Here is a 27,263-nt window from a genome sequence, read left to right as displayed (position 1 = left end):
AGATACAAATTAACAATGTGGGAAATGAGTGAAGGAATATTGCTATAATGTTATAGACATTGTAGTATAATAGGAAAAATGTGATAAACCACTTTAAGACAATAAATTTGATAAGGTAAGGGAAACGGCTTAATTCTTTGGAGACACCAATTACCAAATCTGACCAAAGAAGAAATCACCTGGACAGTCATATACATACACACATATGAGTGTATACACACTCATTCACAGACACACACTAAAGAAATTAAGTTGGGATTTAAAAACCTTCCAACAAAGAAAATACCAACATTCAAACACTGAAGAAAATTTACTGCCAGTTTTAACAAAATATATTATAAAATAGAAGAGGAGGGGCTCAGAGTTCTTTAAATGTACTAAAAATAACTTTTAAGATGGATAATAAATATAAATACCTTTATTTTATTGTTTCCTTGATAAGTAATACATTAATTAAGAATATTTATTGGTATCTATTATTCAGGAAAATTATATTTTTATATATTTTAGAGACAAGTTTTTTTAAAAAGATAAGTTTTTTTGCAAATATTTTTCTGACACTATGACTTGCCTTTTTATTTTCTTAGTGATGCCCTTTAATGAGCAATAGTTTCACTTTTGATGAAATCAAACACATTCATTTTTGGGTGAAGGGGTTGGTATTTTTGCACATCTGTTGTAAAGAAATTTTTGTCAGCCACAATGTCTTGAAGGTTTTCTCTTATTTTTTTTTAAAGATTTTATTTGTTTAGAGAGAGTGAGAGAGAGTGCATGAGCGAGAGCATGTGAGTGGTGGGGGGGGGCAGACAGAGTGAGAGGGAGAGAGAATCTCAAACAGACTCCTGACCGAGCCTGGAGCCCCATGTGGGAGCTGGATCCCAAAATCCGAGATCATGACCTGAGCCGAAACCAAGAGTTCCACATGCTCAACCAACTGGGCCACCCAGGTGCCCCTCTCTTATGTTTTTTGCTAGAAGTTTTAGAGTTTTAGCTTTTTTGTGTAGATCTCCATTCCATTTTGAGTTAATTTTCGTGTATGATACGAGGTAGGAGTTAAAGTTCAGTTTTTGCCCCTCACATAAGTACCCAATTATTCCAGCATTACTTGTTTAAATAATTTTATCTTAATCTGTGTTACCCAAACACATTGGTTGGAAGTCAGTTCACGCCCATATTTAATGTATAATTTCACTATGACGGTAATTTGTTAATTTGTTAAATTTTCTTTGTCAATTTTTGCTGAAAAGCTTTCAAGCTAAATTCCTGGGTTCATACAATTTTAAAATTATAATGTCTTTATGATGAATTAAATTATTTTTTAATTATTCTGTGACTTCTTTTTATCTCAAACAATGCATTTTCCTTTAAAGTGAGTTCTGACTTGGGTGCCTGGGTGACTCAGTCGGTTAAGCATCTGCCTTCAGCTCAGGTCATAATCTCAGGGTCCTAGGATCGAGTCCTGCATGAGGCTTCTTGCTCAGTAAGGAGTCTGCTTCTCCTTCTGCCCCTCCACCAGCTCACGCAGGTGTGCATTTTCTCTCTCAAAAATGAATAAAGAAAATCTTTAAAAAAAAGTGAGTTCTGACTTATATTCTATGGCTCTATCAGAATTCTTTTGGTTTGTATTTTTTCTAGTATAGTTTTGCATTCTTTGATTTTCAGTTTTTGTGACTCTTACATGAATATCATATACCTGAATGATTTTTAAAATCCAGTCTGATAGTTTTTGTCTTTTAACTAGAGATTTTAGTTTTTAAATGCTTATGATTGCTGGTATGTTTTGTTTTATTTATACCATCTTATTTTATGCTCTCTTTTTTTCCTTTTTGCTGTATATTTCTGTTGATTTCTCCTAGTCTTGTAGTTTATTGATTGAGTTTTTAAAATTTAATTTTAAAAATTGTATTTGGTTATTTAAATATGGTTTTAGTCAATTTTGTTTATTCTTATTTTTAAATCCCTTTTTCATATTTTAAAACAATTATACTATTTTTTTATTTTCTGTATATGATCCAAATACATATCTGATTCTGCTCTCCCTTATTTTTGCTGTGTCTTTTCCCTGTTGTGTTTCCTGAACTTTTTTTTTACTACAAAATTATATTTGTTGAACCTTATAAAATTCCTTTGAGGCCTGGTTTGAAGGTGCATCACTTCAAAAAGGATTTGCATTTGCATAAGCCAGCCACCTTGGTAACTTTATTAAAATAAATGTCTTGGAATTTTGGACTTCCTAGTTGGGTAAATTAGTGCTACGAATCCATTGAGCATTTGCTTTGGGTTTGGAGTCTTCAGGGAAGTTCATTTTCTACTTCCACCCAGTACCAAAGTTAATACAGACACATTTCCTTTCATTCTCCTTTTATGGTGCAAATGCATTTCTATGTCTCCTTCATACTGAGCTTGTAGACCTTTGGGGTCCTGCTTTATGTCAGTGTCTCCTGTTCCAGCCTCCACTTTATAAAGCCTCCGGCTTTGTTTTCTGTCCACGGTCTGCCTTGGTGTTCAAAATCTAAACTAGTCACCAGGTTTAAGCACAAGTGAGGTTTCAGTCAGCCTAATACTCTGGTTTCCTGTTCTCACTTTGTTTCTGGCCTGTGAGGGTTCCTTAATTTCTTCTCAGTTTAGAGGTAACTTTAAAATGTGTTTTTTTCTCTTCCTTTTATAATTTGCTCAACACTTTAAATTGTTCTTAGCAAAAAGTTTTCCATAGTGGTTTGCATGCAAAACTGCAGGCAAGGTAAGTGGACCCATATGACCTTTATTTCTTTAGACTTTTACAAGTCCTAAGCCATAACGATTTTGTAAAGATGTATAGTCCATCTGAACTCCTGTACATTTTAGACTTTCTCATTAATTTTTAACAAAACAATTAAGCCATGATATTCAGAAACACAGATTATAATTACGTATGGGAATACAACTCAGAGAGTAATGAAAAAGAATAATTGTATTGGGAGGGAAGTAACTGTCTCCTTTGAGGTAATATATAGTTTTATGTATAGTTTGCCAGGAAATAATCCATTTTCCTAATGCTATTTCAAAAAAAAGATTTTCAATAACTTCCTTCCAATGCCCGAAAAGGCCTTTAGGAAATGTGTTTTATGATATGTATTCTCTATAATAGGTTTGAAATCTATGATTTGAGGCTTAAAATCTAGGATTTTAATACTGTATCATTTTTTTTTTTTTACCAAATTTGACCCCCATCCATGTGTGCTATCTCAGTAAATGCCATTATTATTTGCCTAATTGTTTAATCCAGAAACCTAAAAGTCATCCTTGAATCTTCATCTTCTATCAACACATCCATTTGCAAAAGTTTCATGAGCTCAACTTCTTCAATTTCTAGAAGCCACTGGGTTCTTCCCATTCCCATTCTTCGATAGGATTATGCAAGTGGTCACTTTGTCTTCATTCTTGCACCCTTCCTCTAAATTCATCAGGATAATTGTGATTTCCTCAGTTAAGCAGAAAACTTAGTGGGTTCTTGAATAAACATGGTAACATATTATATTTTCAACCCCAATCTCTAGAGTAGTATTCAGGATGTTCAGGAGCACTCATGCTGTTTCCTTATGAAGTAAAAGACCCTAATAACTTATGCCTAATTCTAAGTACAAAGAAAACTGACAATAATGAGGCCAGATAGTAACACAGACATGTGATTCCATTTTAAATTAAATGTTCTTTTCATAAGAAAAAGTAGTTGGAGATTTATGTTTAGAGATATGCATCAAGAAAAGAAGATGGGATCTGGCTGACCCAGAGGCAGTGATGAGAGAAGAAAACTGTCTTTTCATGATCTGTATTCCCCTGAGTTAGCTCTATACACTTGATCTCATTAATTAAGAAAGGGGGGGAAAGAAGGGAGTTTGGGGGGAAGTTCAAGGCCAATGTGTTCATATATGACATGTACCTTAAAATAACAAGTGTAATGTGAGAGGCAATGAATAAAAAAATAAAAAGAGATACTAGGAACAAGATACTATGGCCACACTGCTTGGTCTGAAATCCAGGATAACAGTTTTTTAGGTTTATGATCTTGGGAAAGAAACTTAAAACTCTCTTGTCCTTTAGTCTCTGATTTTAAAAAAAATTAGTGGTGCCTACTTCATAGAGATGTGAGGATTTATTTAACAGATATATTTAATGAAGTGGCCCATACTAATTACCATACAAGTATGAACCATCTTTTCTTAATTAAAATTCACTCATAAAAAGTCTTTATTACTTTCTGTGTGCCAGAGTCTGCTTGAGTTATTGCAAGTGAAGCTCCATGCAACATGATCCCTGCCTTCAGAATTAACCATGGAGATACACAATATAAAAGGACACATGTGAACAGATAAGAAAACTCAGATGGTGATGGTGGTAAATGCTCTAAAGGAGATAAAGCTGGACAGGGCAGCAGGGACTGACTTGGTGATGGGTCACAGTGGTTATGGAGAGAACTACTTGATAGAAATTAGTAACTGTGGTGGGATAAATAATGGCCCCCGAGAAGACAGCCATGTCCTAAGAGATAGATAACATTACAAAGTACCTTCTCTGACTATCAAGGGATGAAGTTAGATTAGAGATCAATCACAGGGAAAACTGGAAAAATCACAAATGTGGAAATGAAATAACACACTCAAAAAGCCAACGGATTAAAGAAGAAATTACAAGGAAGTTAGAAATTATCTTGAGACAAATGGATATGAAAACCCAACACAGCAAAATGTAGAGGACACAGCAAAAGCGGGATGATGGGGGAAATTTAGAGCAACAAACACGTGAAAAGAGAAGAAAGATCTTGGGAAGCCTGGGTGGCTCATTAAGTGTCTGACTTTTCTTTATGGCTCGGGTCATGATCTCAGGGTCATTAGATGGAGCCCTGAGTCAGGCTCCATGCAGAGCATGGAGCTTGCTTAAGATTCTCTCTCTCTCCCTCTCCCTCTGCCCCTACCTCCTCCCCACATGTGTGCACCCAATCTCTCTCTCAAAAAAAAAAAAAAAAAAAAAAGAACAAACATCTCAAATTAACAACCTAACTTTACAACTTAAGGAACTAGAAAAAGAATAAACTAAACCCAAAGCTACCAGAAGGAAGAAAATAATAAAGATTAGAGCAGAGATAAATGAAATAGAGAATAGAAAAATAATAGAGAAAATCAATAAAACCAGAAGTTGGTTTTTTGAAAAGCTCACCAAAAACAATGTAACTTTAGCTGTATTGACTAAGAAAGCAAAAAAAAAAAAAAAAAAAAAAAAAAGAGACAACTAAAAAGTCAGAAATGAAAGTGGGGACATTACAGCCGATGCTGCAGAAATAAAAAGGATTATAAGAAAGTTAGTATAAATAATCCTCATACCAGTCAGGATGGCTAGGATCAAACAGACAAGAAATAACAAGCTTTGGCGAGGATGCAGAGAAAAAGGAACCCTCATGCACTGTTGGTGGGAGAGTAAACTGGTGCAGCCACTCTGGAAAACAGTATGGAGGCTCCTCAGAAAATTAAAGATAGAAATTCCATATGATCCAGTAATTCTACCTTTGGATATTTATCCAAAGAAAATGAAAACACTAATTCTAAAAGATATCTGCACCTCTATGTTTATTGCAACATTATCTACAATAGCCAAGATATGGAAGTAACCTAAGTGTCCATCAATAGATAAATGGATAAATAAGAGACGGTGTGTGTGTGTGTATGTGTATGTTATGTATATATGTATATATATATAACAGAATATTACTCACCCATAAAAAACGAGCTCTTGTCATTTTTGACAACACAGAGGGACCTAGAGGGTATTACGCTCAGTGAAATAAGTCAGACAAAGAAAGACAATGTGACTTCACTCATATGTGGAGTCACAAACAAGCAAACAAAAACAGAAACAGAAACAGACTAATAGGTACAGAAAACAAACTGGTAGCTGTGGATGGTGGAAGAATGGATGAAATAGGTAAAGGGGATTAAGAAGTACCAACTTCCAGTTATAAAATAAAGTTATGGGGATTAAAAGTAGAGCATGGGGAATATAGTCAAGCATACTAAAATAATTGTATGGTGACAGACGACAGCTACATTTGTCATGGTGAGCGTTGTGCAATGTATAAAACTGTTGAATCACTATACTGTGCACCTGAAACTAATATAACATTGTATGTCAACTATACTTCAACAAAAATTTAAAAAATTTGTATGCTAACAAATTGGATAACCTAAATGAAATGTACCAATTCCTAGAAACACAAAACTTACAAAGACTGAATCACAAAGAAATAGAAATCCTAGAAATACCTATAATTAGTAAGGACACCGAGTCAGTGACCAAAAATATCCCCCAAAAGAAAAGTGCTGGATGTTATGGCTTCATTGGCAAATTCTACGAAACATGTAAAGAAGAACTAACATCAATCCTCATATTTTCCAAAGAAGTGAATTGGAGGGAAGACTTCCTAACTCACAGTATGAGGCCTAACTCATTCTTCACTACCAAAGCCAGAGAAAAACACAGAGACACAAAAACAAAATTACAGACCGTTTCTCTTATGAACACTGATGCAAAAATTCTCAATATACCAGCAAACTGAATTCACAAGTATAAAAGGCATTCAAATCAGAGAGGAAGAAATACAATTATTTCTGATCACAGATGATACGATCTTCTATGTAGAAAACCCTAAAGATTCTACACACACATACAAAAGAGCCTGTTTTAAAAGTAGCAGGATACAAAGTCAACACACAGAAAAACAGCTGCATTTCTATACATTAACAATGAACAATCTGAAAAGGAAATTAAGAAAGCAATCTATGTACAAAAGTATCAAAAATAATTAACTCAACTGGGGGGGGGAGTGAAAGACTTATACCATAAAAACCAGAACACATTGCTGAAAGAAATGAAAGAAGACATAAATAAATGGAAACACATCCCAGGTTCATGGATTGGAAGACTTAAAACTGTTAAGATGTCAATATTATCAAAGTGATCTACAAATTCAATGCAATCCTTACCAAAATTCCACCGACCTTTTTTACAGAAATAATAAAACCTATCCTAAAATCCATATGGAATCTCAAGTAACCCCGAATAGCCAAAACACACTGGAAAAAGAGGAACAAAGCTGGAGACTCATACTTCCTGATCCGAAAACTTACTAGAAAGCTAGTGTAATCAAAACAGTATGCTGCTGACATAAAAAACAGACATATAGACAAATGGAAGAGAATAGAGACCCCAGAAATAAGCCTTTGCATATGGAGCCAAATGATTTTCTACAAGGGTGCGAAGATCATTCAACAGAGAAAGGGCAGTCCTTCTACCAGTGGTACTGAGAAAACAGAGTATCCACATGCAGAAAAATGAAGTTGTACACTTGACTAACATTATCTACAAAGATTAACTCAAAATGGATCAAAGATCTAAATGTAAGACCTAAAACCATAAAAGCCTTAGAAGCAAACATAAGGCAAAACTTTACAATATTGAATTTGGCAGTGACTCCTTGGATATGGCATGAAACGCACAGGTGATAAAAGAAAAACAGACAAACTTCATGAAAATTAAAAACTTTTGTGTATCAAAAGACACCATTAACAGAATGGGAGAAAATATTTGTAAATCATATATCTCATAAGGGGTTAATATCCAGAACATACAGCAACCTCCTAAAACTCATCATCATCAACAGCAACAATGAATCAAACAAACAACCTATTTCAAAAATGGACAAAGGACTTGAATAGACATTTCTTCAAAGAAGATATGCAAATGACCAAGAAGTACATGAAAAGGTTTTCAACATCACTAATCATTAGGGAAGTGCAAATCAAAACCACATGAAAAATCGCCTCACACCCATTAGGATGGCTACTACCTGAATAAAGGGAAAACAAGAGTTGGTAAGAAGTGGGGCACTGGGTGGTTCAGTCGGTTAAGCATCTGCCTTCGGCTCAGGTCATGATCCCGATCGAGTCCCGAGTGGGGCTCCCTGCTCAGCAGGGAGTCTGCTTCTACTTCTCCCTCTGCCCCTCCCCTCTGCTAGTGTTTGCTCTCTCTTGCTCTCTCTCTCTTGCTTTCTATCTCTCTCAAATAAATAAAATCTTTTTAAAAAAGAGTTAGTAAGAAAATATAGAAACTGGAACACTTGCACGCTGTTGGTGGGAAGGGAAAATAGTACGGAATTGTGGAAAAGGGTGTGGCAGTTCCTAAAAAAATTAGAAATAGAATTACCATAATATACAGCAATTCCACTTCTGGGAATATACTCAAAAGAATGAAAAGCCGTATCTTGAAGAGATATTTGTACACCCACGTTATTATTCACAACATTATTCATAATAGCTAACACATGGAAGCAGCCCAAGTATCCATGGATGAACCAACGGATGAGCAAAATGTGGTATATGCCTATCATGAAATACTATTTGGCCTTAAAAAGGAAGGAAATTTTGACACATGCAACAGCATGATTAAATCTTGAGGAGATTATCCTAAGTGATGTAAGATAGTCACAAAAGAATAGTTACTATTCTTTTTTTTTTTTTTTAAAGATTTTATTTATTTATTTGAGACAGAGAGAATGAGAGACAGAGAGCATGAGAGGGAGGAGGGTCAGAGGCAGAAGCAGGCTCCCTGCCGAGCAGGGAGCCCGATGCGGGACTAGATCCTGGGACTCCAGGATCATGACCTGAGCCGAAGGCAGTTGCTTAACCAACTGAGCCACCCAGGCGCCCAATAGTTACTATTCTTATGAAAGAACAAAAGAAGAGATACCGCATATAGAGAATATGATTCCACATATGCAAAGTGGTCAAATTCATGAAGATAGAAAGCATAATGGTGGTTACCAGGGAATGGGAGGAGAGGGGAATGGAGAGTTACTGTTAAGGGGGACAGAGTTTCAGTTTTGCAAGATGAGAACAGTTCTGGAGATGGATGGCGGTGGTGGTTACAAAACAAAGCGATGCACTCAGAGCCACTGAAATGTACACTTAACATAGTTAAGATGGTAAATTTTATGCTGCAGGTATTTCACCCCAGTTAAAAAAACAAGTGTTATTAAGGGAAAAAAAAATCAATTTCTGAATGCCTGGAACCTATGAATGCTAACTTATATGGCAAATAAATAAATAACTTTGCATATATGGGTAAGGATCTTGACATGGGGAGATTATTCCGGATAGTCCAAGTGGGTCTGAAATAAAATCACATGTATCCTTAGAAGAGGTAGGAAGAGAGAACTTTGAAGACAGAGAAAGAGGAGACGTCAAGGACACTAGGGAGGCAGGCAGGGGAATGATGCGGTCACAAGCCAAAGAATGCTGGCGGCCACCAGAAGCTGGAGGAGGCAAGGAGTGAATGCTCCCCTAGGGTCTCCAGAGAGAGCACAGCTTTGCAGATGCCTTGATTTTTGGTCCAGTGAAAGTACTATGGCCTCCAGAACTGTGAGAGAATACATTAAACCACCAGATGGGTGGTACTTGATAGAGAACTCCTAAGATACTCATACAGTGACAGACTATAGCAGGGTACGCTGAAGGAGGAAGAAGTATCAGCATGGGGTGAGAATACAATTTTTGACTTAGACTTCTTACTTCTCAGGTACACGAGATATCTGATAATTTACATCCAATAAACATGTCAAGCAACAGAGCTAGATGGGATTCCCTAGGGAGACAGGACAGCAAGGAAGGGGGCAGGGCCCAGGCTTGAGACCTACAGTATGGGAACATATGGAAAATATGTAGAGGAGGACAATCCATCGAAAGAGACTGGTAAGGGGCATCCAATGAAGTAGGGAGCCTCAAGTCTTCAAAGTCAAAAGAAGAAAGTATTGAATGAATGGTGACCATTGGATGTGTTAATATGGAGGGCATTTGCTGACTTTATAGTAACTCCCTTTGCCAGAGGGGAGACAGAAACAAGACTGGATTGGTCGAAGAGCCTAGGAATAAGGAATTAGAGCATGGAGATGTCCCATTTGTAAAACTGGCTGGTTCTTCTAGTCACATTTGTTAAGTTACTAAAAATCATAGTACAATGTCGAGTTTTACAGAATATGAGAACATTCCATTTGAGACATCCATATTCCTTTCCAGCTTGGAAAAAAGAAAACATATTCCCAAGTGTAAGAGCCAATTGTTGGCTATTGAACGAATGTTCTGAAATTGTCTCGGTTTTGTACAGTGTCTCCAAAAAACGGGTATTAGTTTTAATCCCAATTTGGATATCTGGGATGATTCACTTGCACTTAAAATGAATTTAAAAACCTAGCAGGTAAAAGTAGATGAAATTGGTAATTAATAACACAAAACTAATGAGGGTGTCACATGACAAAGGATTTCTTTTTACTGTCCCCTTTCCTCATATTTTCCTACCCCTAGAAAGCAAACCCTAATGAGAAAAATAACTCAGTCCAAGAGTAGACTATTTTTAATATTGCAAAGTAGAAACAATCATGTAATATTGGGTTATTTTCCACGTACAAAGCGTTTCCCTTGGGATATTATTTCTTTTGAGAAAGAATAATGAGAACATTATTTCTGTTAAGAAAAAAAAAGACATGCAGGCTTTCTTTAAAGACAATATAAATACAATGTTTAAATTCTGGGAGAAACTTCACTGTTTTTCAGACCTAATCACATTAGATCCCTTTATCCGGGCATGCCATAACTATAGATGATCATTTCACATGACTTAATTGGTTTGTAATTTTGATATATAAACAATATGTATTTTGGCAACTATTTTCTTTCATATATTTAAAATCACTAACTGGCCTAATTAAAATGGCTGATACAATTCTTTCCAGATGCAATATTTAAAAATTTAAAATACTCTCTTCATAGGTGAAAATACCTGAAGTGAAGCAAGAGATAGCATCTTTTCCCATTAAAAGATTAAGTCTGTTCAGTTATCAGAATCTTTTTTAAGAATCCCACAAGATTTTCTATTTCTAAAGTAATCATTCACATATATGCATTTGCACATGCAATAAATATGTGTATATGTATGTGTATGTATATATGAAATAAATACATTCATGAAATATATATCTGTGCATATATATGAAATAAAACATACCTAAATCCTCCAACAAGTGTTTTTTTTTTTAAACATGGACTAACATGTGGAAGCAATTTATACTCTCCCCAAAACATAGACAATCAGATTGCTTTTGCTCTGGTAAGTCCCCGGGAGAGAAGAAAAGAAATTCCTACTTGATATGACAAGAGGTGCTTCCTGGGAAATTCAAACATGTAACTAGAAACAGACTGATGTCCTCGTCATCAGAGAACTGTCAGGGCAGGGGGAGGGGAGCTCGTACTTGGATCGGCTCTGTGTCAGGTTACCTAAATAGCTATGTGCCGGCTTTTCCTCCACAACTTTGATTCTTCTTGCTCCAGCAGGTATCACCAGCACTTCTACATAACCTGTAAGAGTCAATAAAACATGAAATAAATCACGAGTTCTTTTAAGATCTCTTTTCTTAATTGACTTGCCCCCCTCCTTTTTTCCTTTTGGTTTTGGTTTTTGCTATGATATTTCAACACCTACACAAAGAAAAAAAGTTGTATATAAAAGCTGTCATAATTTCAAGTGGAGAAGTTTCTTGGAAAGATGTTGAGTCTATGGCACTATTAAGGGCAAACAGGTAATTGTATGTTATGTAAAGAAAAAAGCTCACTGATATCTCATGAAGTATGAGGGTGAAAAAAAAGCACAATGGTCCAGCCCATTCAGAAACACAGTAGATCTTGGAACAAAGCAAATAACTTCAGATTTTGTTCATGAAACTCCTTTAAGTTAGAATGTGTGGGGAAGACGAAATGTAGCTGGAGAAAATACAGATGGCGGGATCAGGTGCCTGGGTAGCTGAGTATAGGACAAGAGAGACCAAGCACTCCCTTAGGAAATTAACAAAGGGTTTTGAAACTGGGGCTGGAGACAAGTAAGTGTCAGGCCACATCAAGCAATCTGCCGTCACCCTGGAAGATGTCAAACAGCTAGAAGGAAGACACATTTAGATGTTTCTTAGGAAAGGTTTTTCAGCAGAGGTTAGGGATGTAATACTCAAAGTGAAATAAGATAAAGTGAGAAAGAAGAGAGTGTGCAGAAGTCAAAATTAAGACTTCATTTAGTGCAGAATAGTGATAAGGCAGACATCTACTTAGGCTGAATAGTTATGTTTTAAATTATAATACATATGATGCATAAAATAATGTTTAATATTCTTCTTAATATCTGGATAGTTACATATACCTGATCAAAGTCTAACTTCAAAGTTAGTTTTTAAAAGGCACAATAACAAATCCCAGAATTGTCATGTGTTGATTAATTATTCGAATTCCTGAAATTGTTTAGAATTATTGGTATATACCCAAAGGTAGCGTACACCCCACCTGGTGGCAGTGGCTGGAATTCGAGGCATGTGCTTTTCGAATAATAATTTCCACTAGCGAATGCTGCTTATCCAATTTAACCATTTTTAGTAACACCAAACCATACAAGCACTATCACTTTGATACATGAACAAAATACGCAGCAATGAAAATAGAAACAAATGCTTACTTGCCAATTTATACATAGAAGTACAGTAAGAAGATCTGGGCACTCAATGAGCTCATAATGAAATTGGAAAGACAAGGCAAAAATACCTTTTACAAATATGAGTTTAAAAAAACTTCCAAAATTATGTAAAAGAGATCATATGCAAGATGATATGGTTAATTCCCTGCTTAAGAATATAAACCAATGTTTCAACTGTCCTCCTAACCTGGTCACATCATCACTCAAAAGATTCACTGCTATTTTTAACTCACAGAATGGGATTTTTTCTTGTTTTCCTTTTAAATTGTTATATGCAGTACTCATGTTTGAGAAACACTGGCATCAGCTGGAATCACTCTAATTCACAGAACATTTCAGAGCGTCAAGGAAAGCTTCATCAAGAAGTAAACAGATGAACTGTCCCTGAAGAACGGACAGGATTTAGATATGTATAGAAAAAGTATGAGTTTGCTGTATGAAAAGAGAAGTAAGAGAGTCAGTAATATTTTTAGTAACATATCAATAAAATAATTCTGTCAGAGAAGATGTTAGAATATATCTCTGTGAAAGACATATGCATGCCCAAGACGCTGAATTGATCCATCTGAAGCAGGTGAACATTCTATAACAAGGAACTTGGTAGTTAGACACTGGTTTGGAGAAGCTTTATCTGACAACAGTATGCAGGATACTTAGTGATATAGTTGTGGATAACAGTGTCAGGAGGTTACTGTAAAATCCCAGGAATATGAGAGGCTAAGGAAGAAAATCCAGAGGGCCCTGTGAAGAAAAAAAAATCTGAACTTGACAACCAACAGAAAGTGGGGAAATAAACACTGAACACAATGTGTTCTTATTACTTCTGTGAGAATGCAGCCATAGTTTATAAGAACATGGAAGTCAAGTTTTGGTAGTAATCTGATAAGTTCGACTTTGCAATCTGTACTTAATAAAACCGTGTAACACACTAGTAAAAAATATCTGCTAAGAACTGTGGAACATCTGGAACTCCAGACAAAAGTCAGGCAAGTGGAGTACTTTTGTGAGGCAGTAATATCAGCCATGAAAGTAATTAGAAAAAATGGAGAGAAGTGCAGGACTCAACCTAGGACAGCCATCGCTTTCACCAGACTGAAAATAAAAAAGAATCTGGAGAAGGAATAATCACAAGAAGACCTGGAGATCTGGCTGTTTTGGTGCGGTGGGATCCTATGGATTGGATTATCTCCAGGGGAGCCATTGGTCAGCTGTGTCCATAGCTGTACAAGAATCAAAGAGAAAGGTGACAAAGGAGAGCCCATCGGATGTCACAATCAAGAGGTGACTGTTGGGCGCCTGGGTGGCTCAGTTGGTTAAGCGACTGCCTTCGGCTCAGGTCATGATCCTGGAGTCCCAGGATCGAGTCCCGCGTTGGGCTCCCTGCTCAGCAGGGAGTCTGCCTCTCTCTCTGACCCTCCCCCCTCTCATGCTCTCTCTCTCTATCTCCTTCCCTCTCTCAAATAAATAAATAAAATCTTGGGGTGCCTGGGTGGCTCAGTCGTTAAGCGTCTGCCTTTGGCTCAGGTCATGATCCCAGGGTCCTGGGATCAAGCCCCGCATCAGGTTCCCTGCTCGGCGGGAGGCCTGCTTCTCCCTCTCCCTCTCCCCCCGCTTGTGTTCCCTCTCTCGCTGTATCTCTCTCTGTCAAATAAATAAATAAAATCTTTAAAAAATAAATAAATAAAATAAAATAAAATATTAAAAAAAAAAGAGGTGACTTAATCTCTGAGCAAAAGAATTCAGTAAAGTATTTGGAGAAGAGGTTAAATTTCAGGATGTTAAGAAAGAAGAGTAGAGAGAGAGAGAAGTAGAGGGAGTAACTGTCAATTCCTATTCGGGTTTAGCAGGAAACTCAGTGATTTGCTGTGCATTAGGACACCAGATATATCTAAGTTCATGGATATATCTGGAGCAATTCTCTGTTACTCAACTGGAATGGCTTAAAGGACAGATGAGTTTAGACTGAGTTTAAAGAAGGAAGGGAGGGAGAGAAATACTGAGCAAAGACATTCGAAGAGAGATAGCCAATGACTGTGGGGCCTAGATAGTTTTCAATAATGAAGTCATTTAGCACAATTAAGAATGCACTGTTTTTCAAGTTTTTATTTAAATTCTAGTTAGTTAACATATATTTAAATCAATGAATACGAGAGTGGCTATTGCCGAATTTAGCAGTTGGAATAAAGTCTGTGATGTCCACATCGTAAATTTGATCCTCATGTTGGATAGTTGGCTTTGTACACAGGAACATCTTATTTAATAACCAGAGATCCCATTCTGAAACAGACCTCTTAAGATGCCAACAGCAGTCATTATCTTCGTGGTAATGATAATGATAAATGTCACATTTTGAACAACTGCTATGTGCTAGACACTACTACAGGCAATTTACATAAATTATTCATTTAATCATAATGATAACATCCAAGGTAGATACTACATTTCTCATTTGATAGATGAGAAAATGAAGGTAGAGGGAAAAAACACCATTTTCAAGACTGTTTTGTCAGTAATTAGCTGACCAAAGCTTTGACCTCAGATCTGATTCCACTATGTGCTTCCAGCTAGGACCCACTGCCACTATTGCATAAAATAGAATACATAACACTATTTCTCTCCTTCCGCTATGCCAAACATACAAACCAAAAGTCTCAGACCATGTGTTCCTTATATAGGATCAGTATCATCATCTCTTCTCCTAAGAATAACACATTTGATGCCCAGTTTCTTCCTAGTATATATTGGTAACTATCTAATTCCACAACCAGCCAAAAATACAATTTATCTTTAAAAATTCCTTTAAAAACTTATGCTGCAGCTAGGCAAGTTAAAATGAAAGACATGATAAATGCACTAAGAAAAAAAACCTCCTCAAGTTTATTTTCTAGCTCCAACAAAAATGATTTAGCAAACTCTAAATAGAGCACAGGGACTGAAAACACCCACATGTGTCTGCACATGTGTTACTCATACAATATATACAGTGTGCATGGCCAACTGGACCAAAGAAGCCTGCAATTCCTTCAAGAAATTCTAGGAAGTCCATAAACTATAAGGATAAAATTGTCTCCAGAGAAATGAACACAACATTCTTTAAGTCACAAATAGATGAAGCCCATGATATAATTAAGGACTTACACAGATTTTTGTTTTTCAAACTTACTAAAAAATAATGTTTCGTTATTAATTATGTTAGTAATTGATATTAATGACTATGCTGGTCATGGGGAATATAGTGTTAAACAAAAGTAGTCAGGAGATTTTTCTGCATGATCTTAAAGACTACAGGGGAAACAAAGACGAGTAAATGTAAACTTACAAATGTGATTAGAGCCTCACCAGATGGATACAAATATGGTGTCACTGAACAAGTTGTTAGTGATGGGAGGTGGAGGATGTTCAGTGTTCACTGAAGAAGTGCCATTTGAACTGAGATCTAAGTGACGTCTAGAAATGAACCGAGCAAAGCTAAGAGAAAGTTAACAGAACCGTATTTTTAAATTCAAGGTGCTGGAGGGAGCATGGTGAGTTTGAGCATCTGTAAGAAATCTGGAAAGGAAAGGGACGCTGGTGTGAGATGATCTTGGAGAGACAGGTAAGGACAACATCATGCAGGACCTTATGGTCCAAGCTAACAATTCTAGTCTCTTTCCTGAGAGTCATGTGAAACTAGCATAGAGTTGGAAGGAAAAAAAGCAACATTATTAGTCTCCAATATTCCCAGTATCTTAGGCATCTCAGACATTTTCCAAATAATAGCTTCCATTAACACGAATTACCAATAGCAAATGAACAAATGAGCAAAAGTAGAAATAAAAGTGCAATAAAAACAAAGGAGGTTTGAAGTAGAAATCTGGGGGAAAATGTACCCACACAACTGCAGTCAGAATGAAAAGCATCACTCATTTTTAAACTGGTATTTCTGTTTTCTATGCTTAGTGGAAAAATAAAGTGTTACTACAACTAAATAAAGATGTCAGTGCTGAATGTGATCAGTAATCTTCAGTGAACAGTTTCCATGCATATTAAATAACCATGCAAGAATATTCTTCAAAAATTCTTGTATCTTTAAAAAATCTCTTTGGTCTTTCAGACTTCATCTGAACTTCTATATTGTAAGCCCTTCTCCACTACAATCATCCTGGAAAGCTTCTTATAATTGTAATTCTTAGTTGAAAGTCTGAGATGCTATTAGAGCAAAGTATGATTTTTCTAAATGAGTTCTGGCAGATTTTGACTTGTAGGACCTGTCACATTTTTCACAGCTTTGGAGGTTGAGATTTTGATCTGCAATTTACCCTGGGCCTCAGTTATTTTTAGGCTTCAAGATCTTCAAGCTCACTTATCTTTTATTCTGCTGGGGCTATCAAAAAGTTATATTCCACTTCAGAGGGCTGTCTAATTTTCTTTTTTGAAGGACTCTTTTATCCAGAATGAACTCAGTTTTCTTGATTATTCAGACACAAATGGATTGGTCTTTGTATTCAAACTAAAACATTCTTTAGTTTCAGATTTTTTGATATTTGAACAAGAAAAGAATTTAAGATAGGAAAAAACTGAGGTATGTAATAGAAGCATACTAATAATGATGAAAATATAATCATAAATACTAAAGAATGTTGAGAAGATGCCCAGGTAAGATGCTAATGTAAATGTCTGCTTACTCCCAGTAAGCTGGAGGATAAGGTGTTTTCTACATATAAAGCAAACCTTTGGGTAATTATATTTCAATACAAATACTATCACGTTTCGTTGGGGATCACTTTAAAACTCACACTACATGGATCATTCATGGCCATTTCATTCTCACATCCCTGGGGTACCAGTATTTATAGATGAGGATACAAGAGAAGAGGGGCTGACTTCCTACTATTAATGTATCTGGACCGTGATCCCACATCTCCTGACTGTCCCTGCTACCACTTCCACTCTACCACACTGCTACAGACTCTCTATTTCTAAAATCTTATTCCTTCAAATTGAATAAAAACATTAAAAAAAAACAAACAAAATGGAAAGCTGAAAACCTGAAGACTAGTACTCTCACTATAGCTGCCCTAGGCTGTTACAAATCTTTCTTCTCTGTTAGACATCATGCTTTGCATTGGAGAATTAGGTCTGAAGAAATCTGATAACATTAGCCAATGCAAATTAGATTATTCCCTTTCTGCTCCACTTTATTAAATGAATAACAGATGACTTCATATTTACATTAATGGGACATGGGCTTGTTAGAATCTCTGGCTCATGTCACATGTATCATATGTCATCACGAAAAATCACTCAATCCCCATTACAAAAGTCTTCAATTAAGGAGTCAGAACTGTGATTTCTAAGTCAACTTTAATGTAATCTCTCTGTTCTCAAAGACTGTTTGGATTAGTAATCTTGAAAAAATAAAAAAAAATTACCTGCTCCTCTAGTATGATTAAAATCCCCTTTAATAATTTTGCATGATTTTCCATTGCCGTTGCATACGCCGCAGTGATCTTCCCTGGCAAGGGACCCTAATAAACCATCGCAGCCAACTTTCTGTAACAAGAGATTGACAGTAGATCATAAAGTGAGTTTTTTTCCCTTTTGCTTTTTTAACCACTGATTTAGAACAAACCTAGTATCTCCAGACTAGACATATCTAATTGACAAACTATTAAAATGTCATATTTTCTGGTGCAAACTAATAGAGCAAGTTCATGTCGAATGATGTCATCAATAAAGTGACCAAATAGGACAGTGATGAGGGTATTTTTCCCATATTAAGAATTAAATGGTATCCTAAAGCAATTTGGAAAAACATCACTGAGACAAATGCAATTTATATAAGCCCCAAAGGAAATCACATTTCTATTAAATATAATATTATTAATCTACTTCATCCTACTTAACATAGAACAGATATACTTCATTATATGGAAGGCTTCACTTCTTAAGGTGGTCTCAAAGCAAAGGCTAAATATTAAATATTAACTTTGTGAAAATCAAACATAAATGTTTATTTTCACTACAGTTCATGAATAAACTTCTATCCCCATCTGCTTTGGCATCCAGCACATGAATGTGAGTAAGGCTGCTCACAACCCATGGCCCCATGGCCACTGTAAGAAAATACGAACAGTGGGGAAATTCATTTTAATTTGCTTCCAAGGGAATTATGTTAATATGAATTTTCTGGGAAAAACAAATCATTGACTCTTTTCTAGTGAATAATGTTCCATTGATATTCAGAAAATATGATTATAATCTGCAAAGTTGTGCATACTCAAAGGGCAGAATTTAATGTCAATATTGTCAGAACTAAATGGTACGCTTATTCCGTTACCCTTAATCAAGAAGGAGTTGCAAGAGAGACTGATTTATAATGTTACAATTATTTTAGAGGAATTTTTAACATCTTAAATAAAACACGAACAAAAACAGGGTCCTTTTCTGTGGTTAGTGTTGGTAGTGTTCGGGTGGGGGAAGAAAGCAGATTATAAAATGCAGCTGCATGATGAATATCCTGAGAAAGCCCAAATCACATTAAACCTGCATAATATAGCATCCTTTCCTTTTATCAAGGGGATCTATCAGTGTCAAGAGGTAGACAAAGTAATGCATTAGTAGAGAAGTTTGATCTGCAAATCAAAGCTTATTCAGGGAGAAATAAAGAGAATGTCATGGATGAAAGAGGTGGCCACCACAGGAAATTCTCAAAATACAACAAAGGTACTGGAAGAGCTCACTAAGCAGGAGCCATAAAAAGACCTGAAAAAAAAAAAAAATCTCTCATTTACGTACAAATGAGGAAAAATTGACAGTAGAGTGTAGAGTGGTCTTTGAAATGATAAAAACAATAATAATGCTCTATCCCCAGCTTGTTTCTTGGCAAATACAACAAACCCAAGAAACAGTAGCTAAATGACTGAAAAATTAGTACCTACTAATTTATTAGTTCTTTCCAACCCTTGTAACTGGGATATTACAAGTCTGTAAACCTAAAATAAAGGCCAGGGATAGACATGATATCATGGCTCAACAATCACGCATTAAAAAATAAGAATAAAAGATTTTTTATTTTGGGGGTGCCTGGGTGGCTCAGTCATTAAGCATCTGCCTTTGGCTCAGGCATGGTCCCAGCGTCCTGGGATCGAGCCCCGCATTGGGCTTTCTGCTCAGCAGGAACCTGCTTCTCCCTCTCCCACTCCCCCTGCTTGTGTTCCTTCTGTAGCTGTCTCTTTCTCTCTGTCAAATAAATAAATAAAATTAAAAAAAAAAGATTTTTATTTTGTAACTGACAGTTTCAAGTATCCACACTTACCACAATATGCCCCCGTATCTCCAAAAGTTGAGGTTGAAGGACTTTGCAAAGGCAATATCATCGCCCTGGTGGTGGGCACCCGAAGTACCACCAGCATGCTGGAGTGGGCGGATAACATGATAATACAGAAAAGGGCTTTTTCTATCCTTTTCCACGACAGAAATATAGAGACAAAATGGGTCGTGAGGAGGAAGCTATCTATTTTCAACTGCCCTCCTTCGTCCCTCACCAAGTTTACAATTCTACATTCAGTTTTGGTGCTGTGTATTTTGTGTAGCCAAAGCTGAAAAATAGGAGCTTGTCAGAAAGAAAAAAGAAAGTAGCATGCTTTTAATTATATTCGAAGACAGAATGTAGCATTTCAATTAAAAAGCCAGAATCTTGAAGTATTCCAATTCTGTCAGAAGGCACAATCTAGTTCATGGAACTTTAATTATAACCATCAGATTCACCAAGCGGTTAGGCAGAATTTTGTTGTTGTTGTTACAATTTTGATGTCTAGGGACTCTGTAAAAGATCTGGCTTACACAACACTGTTAAGTGAAAAGAATAGCAATTTAGGCTATTGTATTTGGCACATACAGTTAGGGAAATACATTTTTTTGAAGAACAAATTCATTGAAGACATGCACTAATCTGACAGACTTACAATAATGATGAAATAGAGTTAAAAGCTTTAATTGCACAACATACAGGTCTGAAAACAAAATATGTATAGGTAAATGCCTGCAATTATTTTTTTTCACAGGAAAATGAAAAATTACATTTCAGGTTACTGATACAGGCTGTTAAAGAATAAAGGAAATTAAAATGTAATTATAAGACTGTTTCTTATGTCAATGGTATTACAGGATTCTGTGCTTTAACCTCTATAGCAGAGGTAAAGGTCTATGACTCAACAGTCTTACACAATTCACAGCTATGGTGAGTGCTGTGAATTGTGTAAGACTGTTGAGTCACAGACCCGTACCTCTGAAACAAATAATACATTATATGTTAAAGAAAAAAAAAAAAGAGAAGAAGATAGCAGGAAGGGAAAAATGAAGGGAGGGAAATCGGAGGGGGAGACGAACCGTGAGAGACTATGGACTCTGAGAAACAAACTGAGGGTTCTACAGGGGAGGGGGGTGGGAGGATGGGTTAGCCTGGTGATGGGTATTAAAGAGGGCACGTACTGCATGGAGCACTGGGTGTTATACACAAACAATGAATCATGGAACACTACATCAAAAACTAATGATGTAATGTATGGTGATTAACATAACATAATAAAACAAAGAAAAAAAAAACTATAGCATGCTGGCAAAATATAAAATCTGAGAGCTGGGAAAGCATTTAAATTTCATAGTGTTTCCAAGTTTTTACCCAGAATTCCATAGGTCTCTATTGGAATACAGGTTGATCCACCCACACCTTGAAACTTTTTTCAAATTTTGGCGCGCATGCTTGTGTGTGTGCACGTGTGCACAGACATGCATTTTTCTGGGAAGAAAGGAAACTTTTCATCAAATTCTCAGAGGAGTGTATTGCACAAAAAAGTCAATGACCACAGGTCTAAAAACTTCATTTGACGTGTGCATACGTATTTTAGGTGATTTTCACAAGAATATAGTTTCTTAGTGGCTGCCATGGATTCAGCGCTGCTCTACTCAGATACCTCTTTCATAACTAAGGGATTTATTTCCTTCCTGTGCCCACCCACTTTATCAGCTGATAGCTCTCAGCCATCAGCCCTTGGAAGAAATTGCCTAGTCTGAAGAAAACTGCCTTTCCCAAACTTCCCCCTCCTGGTGCAGTTTGCAGCTAGATGTTAGGGGTAAAAAGGCCTGGTTTTCTCAAAACAAATGAGGACAACTCTAAAGAGCCATCCCGGCTTCCATGCCCCTCACAGGGTGGGCTGAGGTCCTGTTGTGACTGTCATAGCCCCCTTTCTCCCTGTGCCCAACCCTGTCTTCTTCCCCTCCCAACATGGATGTTGATCCATGTGATGTGAAGACACTTGGCATTAATCTTTCTGCCTATTAATCTCCCAGGGGGGAAGCCAACTTGAGATAGTGGTAGAATTATAAGTAGCAACTTTAAAGTTCTAGCCTTTGATCTTCCCATTACACTGTCCATACTTACTCTCCTTTTCTAAAGATAAATGAAGAAGCATGCATAAATGCATGTAGTAAATGGAGACTGCTTTTAAAAAGAAAGATAAGAGCAAATGAAATGTTGAAGCATTTTAAGAAATTTGAATATACTGCATGGAGCACTGGGTGTTAGGCACAAACAATGAATCATGGAACACTACATCTAAAACTAATGATGTAATGTAGGGGATTAACATAAGAATAAAAAAAATGATTATGTTATGTAAATTATATCTCAATAAGTCTGTTAGCAAACCAACAAACAAAATCTATGTTTAACTATGCTTAATAAATGATATTTATATTTAAAAAAAAAAGAAATTTGAACATCTATATATTTAAAAATCAGTTGGTTCCAGTATGTTAAAAATACTGTAATATTAAGTGAGTAACAAGACTGATTTTATAAGTTTTTGCCACATGGCTCAGCCTTGGACACAAGATATGGAGAACTGGAGTACTTGAATTTTGGGTCTGGAATATTTTGACAGAAAATGCCATTTTAGATGTGTAATATGTACATTCCAGAATAAAAATCTCAAGTTCTTTGAGCTAGTCATGGATTTTACAGATTATCTAGTACAAACCCTTCGTTAGACACATGAAGGGAATTTCAAAGCAGATCAGACTTGCTCAAGATGACAGTTGAATCAGGACTCCATCCGCAGCTTTTGAATCTTGGTGCAGAGCTTTCCAGCACCCTGTGGAGCTGCTCAAAGCCTCCCTCAGCACATACGGTCTCCCTCCTGGAGTGTCTTACCTGACACCTGCCATTTGCACAGACATCTAATCCCTGATATCCACAAGAAGTTCCATCCATCACTTTTTCTGACAGAAGAATAGGCTCTTCTTTCCCAACAGGAGAGCAAAACAAGGCACATGGTTTTTCTACACACAGAGTGGATAAAAAAAAAAAATGAGCAAAAGTTACTCCATAAATATTTTTATCTCAAGCTTTATTTTTCAGGACAGTTGTCGAGGAAAAAATATAATTTGATGTGAATGCAATAATGTAGCTCTAGAGTAGTTATTATGAGTAGTAAATGAGAAGATGCCTGGGAAAAAATAGATGTCCAATGAATATTTATCTCCTTCTTAAGAAATATGTCTTCAGATTATTTTCAAAATGTATCACTTATTATTTTCTGGCCCCAAACCTCTACCTCTACCACACAAACCAATGATTCTTGCGCCCAAATATTTCAAACACCACCATTTCTTGCTCGTATCTTTTGGAATGAACTCCCCTTTATCTTAAGTACATCTGAGAATTCTGCCTATTTCAGATTTACTTCGTTCATGAAGACTTTCTTGATGTGTCACTTCTAAATTCCCATACACGAATTTGCAATCCGATGCATTTGGCATTTTCTAATTGAAAAATTACTAAATGGAGAAAGAAGAATTTCTGAGATGAGCAATTCTCCTAAGATCTTCAATTACAAGGATGTGTAGAAACGCAACACAATCCCATGAGAACATCCACTGGAACGCACAATTGCTGAAGGGCTATCTAGGACTTAACTCCCTTCATTGCTTCCTTGGAAAGCATGCCAGTATATATGATATCTAGGGGGAGGAACACCTTTCTGGGTAAAGAGTTTTTGAATGGCTGGCAGTCTTCTTCAGTGCTTCATTAAGCAATAAGGTAGGATGGGTAGAGTTAAAAACGCTTGCCTATCAGGCTCAGTCAAGAGTGGCAAAATATTTTTAAAGGGCTGTTTCTATTTCTAAGCGTCCTACGGAAGAACTGTAGTATTTGGTAACACCAGTAGGAGAATTATCCAAACCTGAAACTTCAGAGCAATTTCCATGCTACATTACTACTCTATTGGCTTGATACCAGTCAGGCCCTTTACTGTTTATTAAGCTCATATAAATAGAATGGAAAATAGTTTACAGTCTTTGACACTGATCTTCGCTTATGTCTTCAGTAAAGTTCCACGTAAGCTGATGGGAGTCTATAAATACCAAATAACAGCCAGAGGCATGGAACAGGGTATCACTTTGCAAAGAGAAGACAGACAGTTAAATGAGCCTTCAGAATTGAACATTTCAAGCAGTTTTCACATGTGGCTTCTGAATACTGCTCTGAACAATTCTGGGGAGTTGGAACATGGCCTTCAATGTGCATGGTTTTGAAATTTTCCTTTAAGATGCCATTATAAGCCGCAATAAAGCATTTCAGTATGCTCTCACACCTCAAAGTAGGTTATGTTTATTCAATGACTGCTTACTATGTCATATCTTTGGACTTAAAAACAGCTGTTATAATTGCAACACTTTAAAAGTGATATTTTATACATACATATATGTGTATATATATATGTACATATATATATATAAAATTCTCTTTCTGGAGTTTTCATGAAGAGAGGAGCAAACCAGATATATGAATAATGTGGAAAGGAGCTCATCTAGAAAATTCCATTCACATTCTAAGCAAGAACTCAGATAAAAATCTATTTCTCCTTTTACAACATATTGTCAATTCACTGTGCTTTACAGATGACATAAATATTTGATCCCAATCTTCCCTCCTGGAGTATACCCTTGAGATTGTGACATTAGAGTGATCCATGTAACATGCCAGTACTTACTTGGCAGGCAGGCTTTGTCTTGATTTAAGAGACCAACCCTTTCCAAGATATGCATTAAACATGGATTTCAGCCAAATCTCAACACAGTGTATGTAAAATACCTGAATGTTAAAGCCATGCATCTTTTTTTTTCCTCTAAAAATAACTGTTCACTACAGCACTGATATCCTGTATTTAATTTTCCTAGCCATAGATTCATGTATTACATAAGAATAGCAGAAATAGCACCTTGCAATTTAAGGTGTCATATGCTATGAAGACTTGGGATTTTTAAAAGAATCATATATTCAGTTTCTCCCATAGTGCTATGTAACACATGAAGATTACTGTTGTGTATTTTATTTAACATATGGACTGATGTGTTTGATGGATATGTGTTGTAAAATTATAAAAAAGGTTAGCCTACTAATTATATAAATATTTATTATGGATCATTCTGATGATAGACATCACTTTATAAGAGGTGGGGGCTTTTAAAATTGTAATTTCCAATGGCTTTAATATTTTAAATCGGCTCCCATACAATCCCGTTTTTTTGTTTTTTTGTTTTTTTTTAATTTGGAAGGAACCTGTTTCCTTTCTCTTATTTCACTTCTGAATGAACAGGCTTCAAATGACTTTAATATTATCAAACTCCACAGCTAGTTAGAGGCAGAGATAAGATAAATCCTCAGATGATCAGATGATAATTTTTATTGTTTGAGCAGTCATCATTTCTACAACAGAAATTTATGCAACAAATATTTATCAGAAGCTTAATAGCTTAATATCTGTCAGTCTGTCCCCTAAACACACGTAATAGAGAGAATACAGAAACATTAAAATCTCCGATATTAGGGTGCTTGTGAGGTGCTTGGAAGGAGCACATGCCCAATTTGGAGGATCAGGGGGATTCTTTTTTCCTAGAGGACTTGACATAAACTGAGTCCAAAAAAAATCAACAGGCACTTTTCAGGTAAATAAAAGGCCGGGGGTTGGGGGAGAAGGGGAGAGAGAGAGAGAACAAAGCTTGAGAAATAAAAGGTATTATGCCAAGAAACTAGCATATTTACAGGCCCAGATCTAAGAGAGCATGATGTGTATGAGGGATGGAATGGAAGTTGGTCTGGATGTGCTGGAGAACACAGAAGGGAATGATGGAGAAGAGGTGAGAGAAGCTAAAGGGGCAAGCAGAGAGAAAGGAAAGGGGCATGTTGAGTTAGAAAGAATGAGATGTTGAGTAGAGATGTCCATGCAACAGATGGGTAAGTAATGAAGGGGCTTGGGATGGAGAGATCTGGGTTGGAGAGAAATATCTGTTCCTTTAGCATATAGATGATAAATAAAACCTAGTGAATAAAGTAATATTATCCCAAGGAGAATGTGTAGTGAGAAGAGGGGCCAGGACAGATCAGTAGAAAATTCCTATAAGGCACATCATTCATTCAACCTAGTTTATTAAGTGCCTATTCTGTTCAGGTACTGTTTACGATGCCACATATAGAGCAGTGCAAAAATAGGATAATCCCTGCCCTTCCAACAATTATGGGGGGCATATAATAAACAAAAGCAAAAGCATTATGGTGGATGGTGATGAGTTCTGTGAAAAAAGAATAAAGCAGGGAAAGGAAAGGCACTGTGTTACTGTTTAACAAAAGACCTGAAGGTGGTGAGAGACTGAAGCCTAATGATATCTGGAGATGATGTCACAGCAAGGAAAGCAAGAGATTCCAAGACACTAGGACTTATTCTAGGAAGAGCAAGGGAGCCAGTGTGGGTGGAAGGGTGACGGGGAACAGTGGAGATGAAGTCTGAAGGTAAGAAGAAGCCAGGTAGCAGAGCTCCTTAAGTCCTTCCCTTAGAAGGAATGAATATGGACTTTGAGCGAACTGGGAAGGTACCAGAGGCTTTTGAATGGAAGAGTAACAGGACACGACTGACAATTTAAATGTATCACTCTGGCTGTTGAGACTGAAGGAGAACACAGGCATAAAGACCAGTTAGAGGGCTTACTGCAATCACTGGGGAAGAGAAGGTGGCTTGCGCCAGGGTAGGAGTTCTGGCGATGCTGGGAAATGATCAGACTCTGGATGTACTTCAGAGATAAGGTTCATGTCCATAAAAAAGAGTGAAATCTTGCCATCTGTACCAACATGGATGGATCTAGAGAGTATAATGCTAAGTGAAATAAGTCACAAAAAGACAAATTCTATATGATTTCACTCAGATATGGAATTTAAGAAACAAAACAAATTAACAAAGAAAAAAAGAGACAACCCAAAAAACGGACTCTTAACTCTAGAGAACAAACTGATGTTTACCAGAGGGGCGGTGGGTCGGGGGATGGGGGGAAATAGGTGGAGGGAATTAAGAGTACACTTGGCTTGATGATCATTGAGTAATACATGGAAATGCTGAATCACTGTATCGTACACCTGAAACTAACATAACACTGTATCTTAACTACACTGGAATTAAAAAAGATAAGGCTAGTGTGACCTTACTGATATTCTGAACGTACAGTAAAAGAAAAGAAAAAAAATGATGACTCCAAGATCTTGTCTAAGCATCTGGAAAGAGGGAAGTGCCATTTATTAAGAGGACAGTGGGAACAGAAGATTGTGCTTATCATTTCCTCTCAGCTGAGGAAACAGTCCGTTT

At 36.5% G+C, this 27,263-nt stretch overlaps 1 protein-coding gene across 1 annotated transcript in view; it reads right to left on the bottom strand.

Annotated features, from left to right (window-relative positions):
* Positions 1-27,263, bottom strand: part of ADAMTS19 (ADAM metallopeptidase with thrombospondin type 1 motif 19) — a 253,350-nt gene that overhangs the window by 59,525 nt on the left and 166,562 nt on the right. The window contains exons 14-16 of the mRNA XM_035014047.1: positions 22,784-22,911; positions 18,003-18,123; positions 11,355-11,435 (exon numbers count right to left, since the gene is read on the bottom strand). Of these exons, the coding sequence (XP_034869938.1) occupies positions 11,355-11,435; positions 18,003-18,123; positions 22,784-22,911 (330 nt within the window). The remainder of the gene's footprint in view (positions 1-11,354; positions 11,436-18,002; positions 18,124-22,783; positions 22,912-27,263) is intronic.

This window comes from Mirounga leonina, unplaced genomic scaffold (assembly GCF_011800145.1).
Source record: "Mirounga leonina isolate KUSES-001 unplaced genomic scaffold, KU_Mleo_1.0 Mir_168, whole genome shotgun sequence".
Lineage (NCBI taxonomy): Eukaryota > Metazoa > Chordata > Mammalia > Carnivora > Phocidae > Mirounga > Mirounga leonina.
Note: the sequence above shows the minus strand (reverse complement) of the source record. Positions and strands in the feature narration are given on the sequence as shown.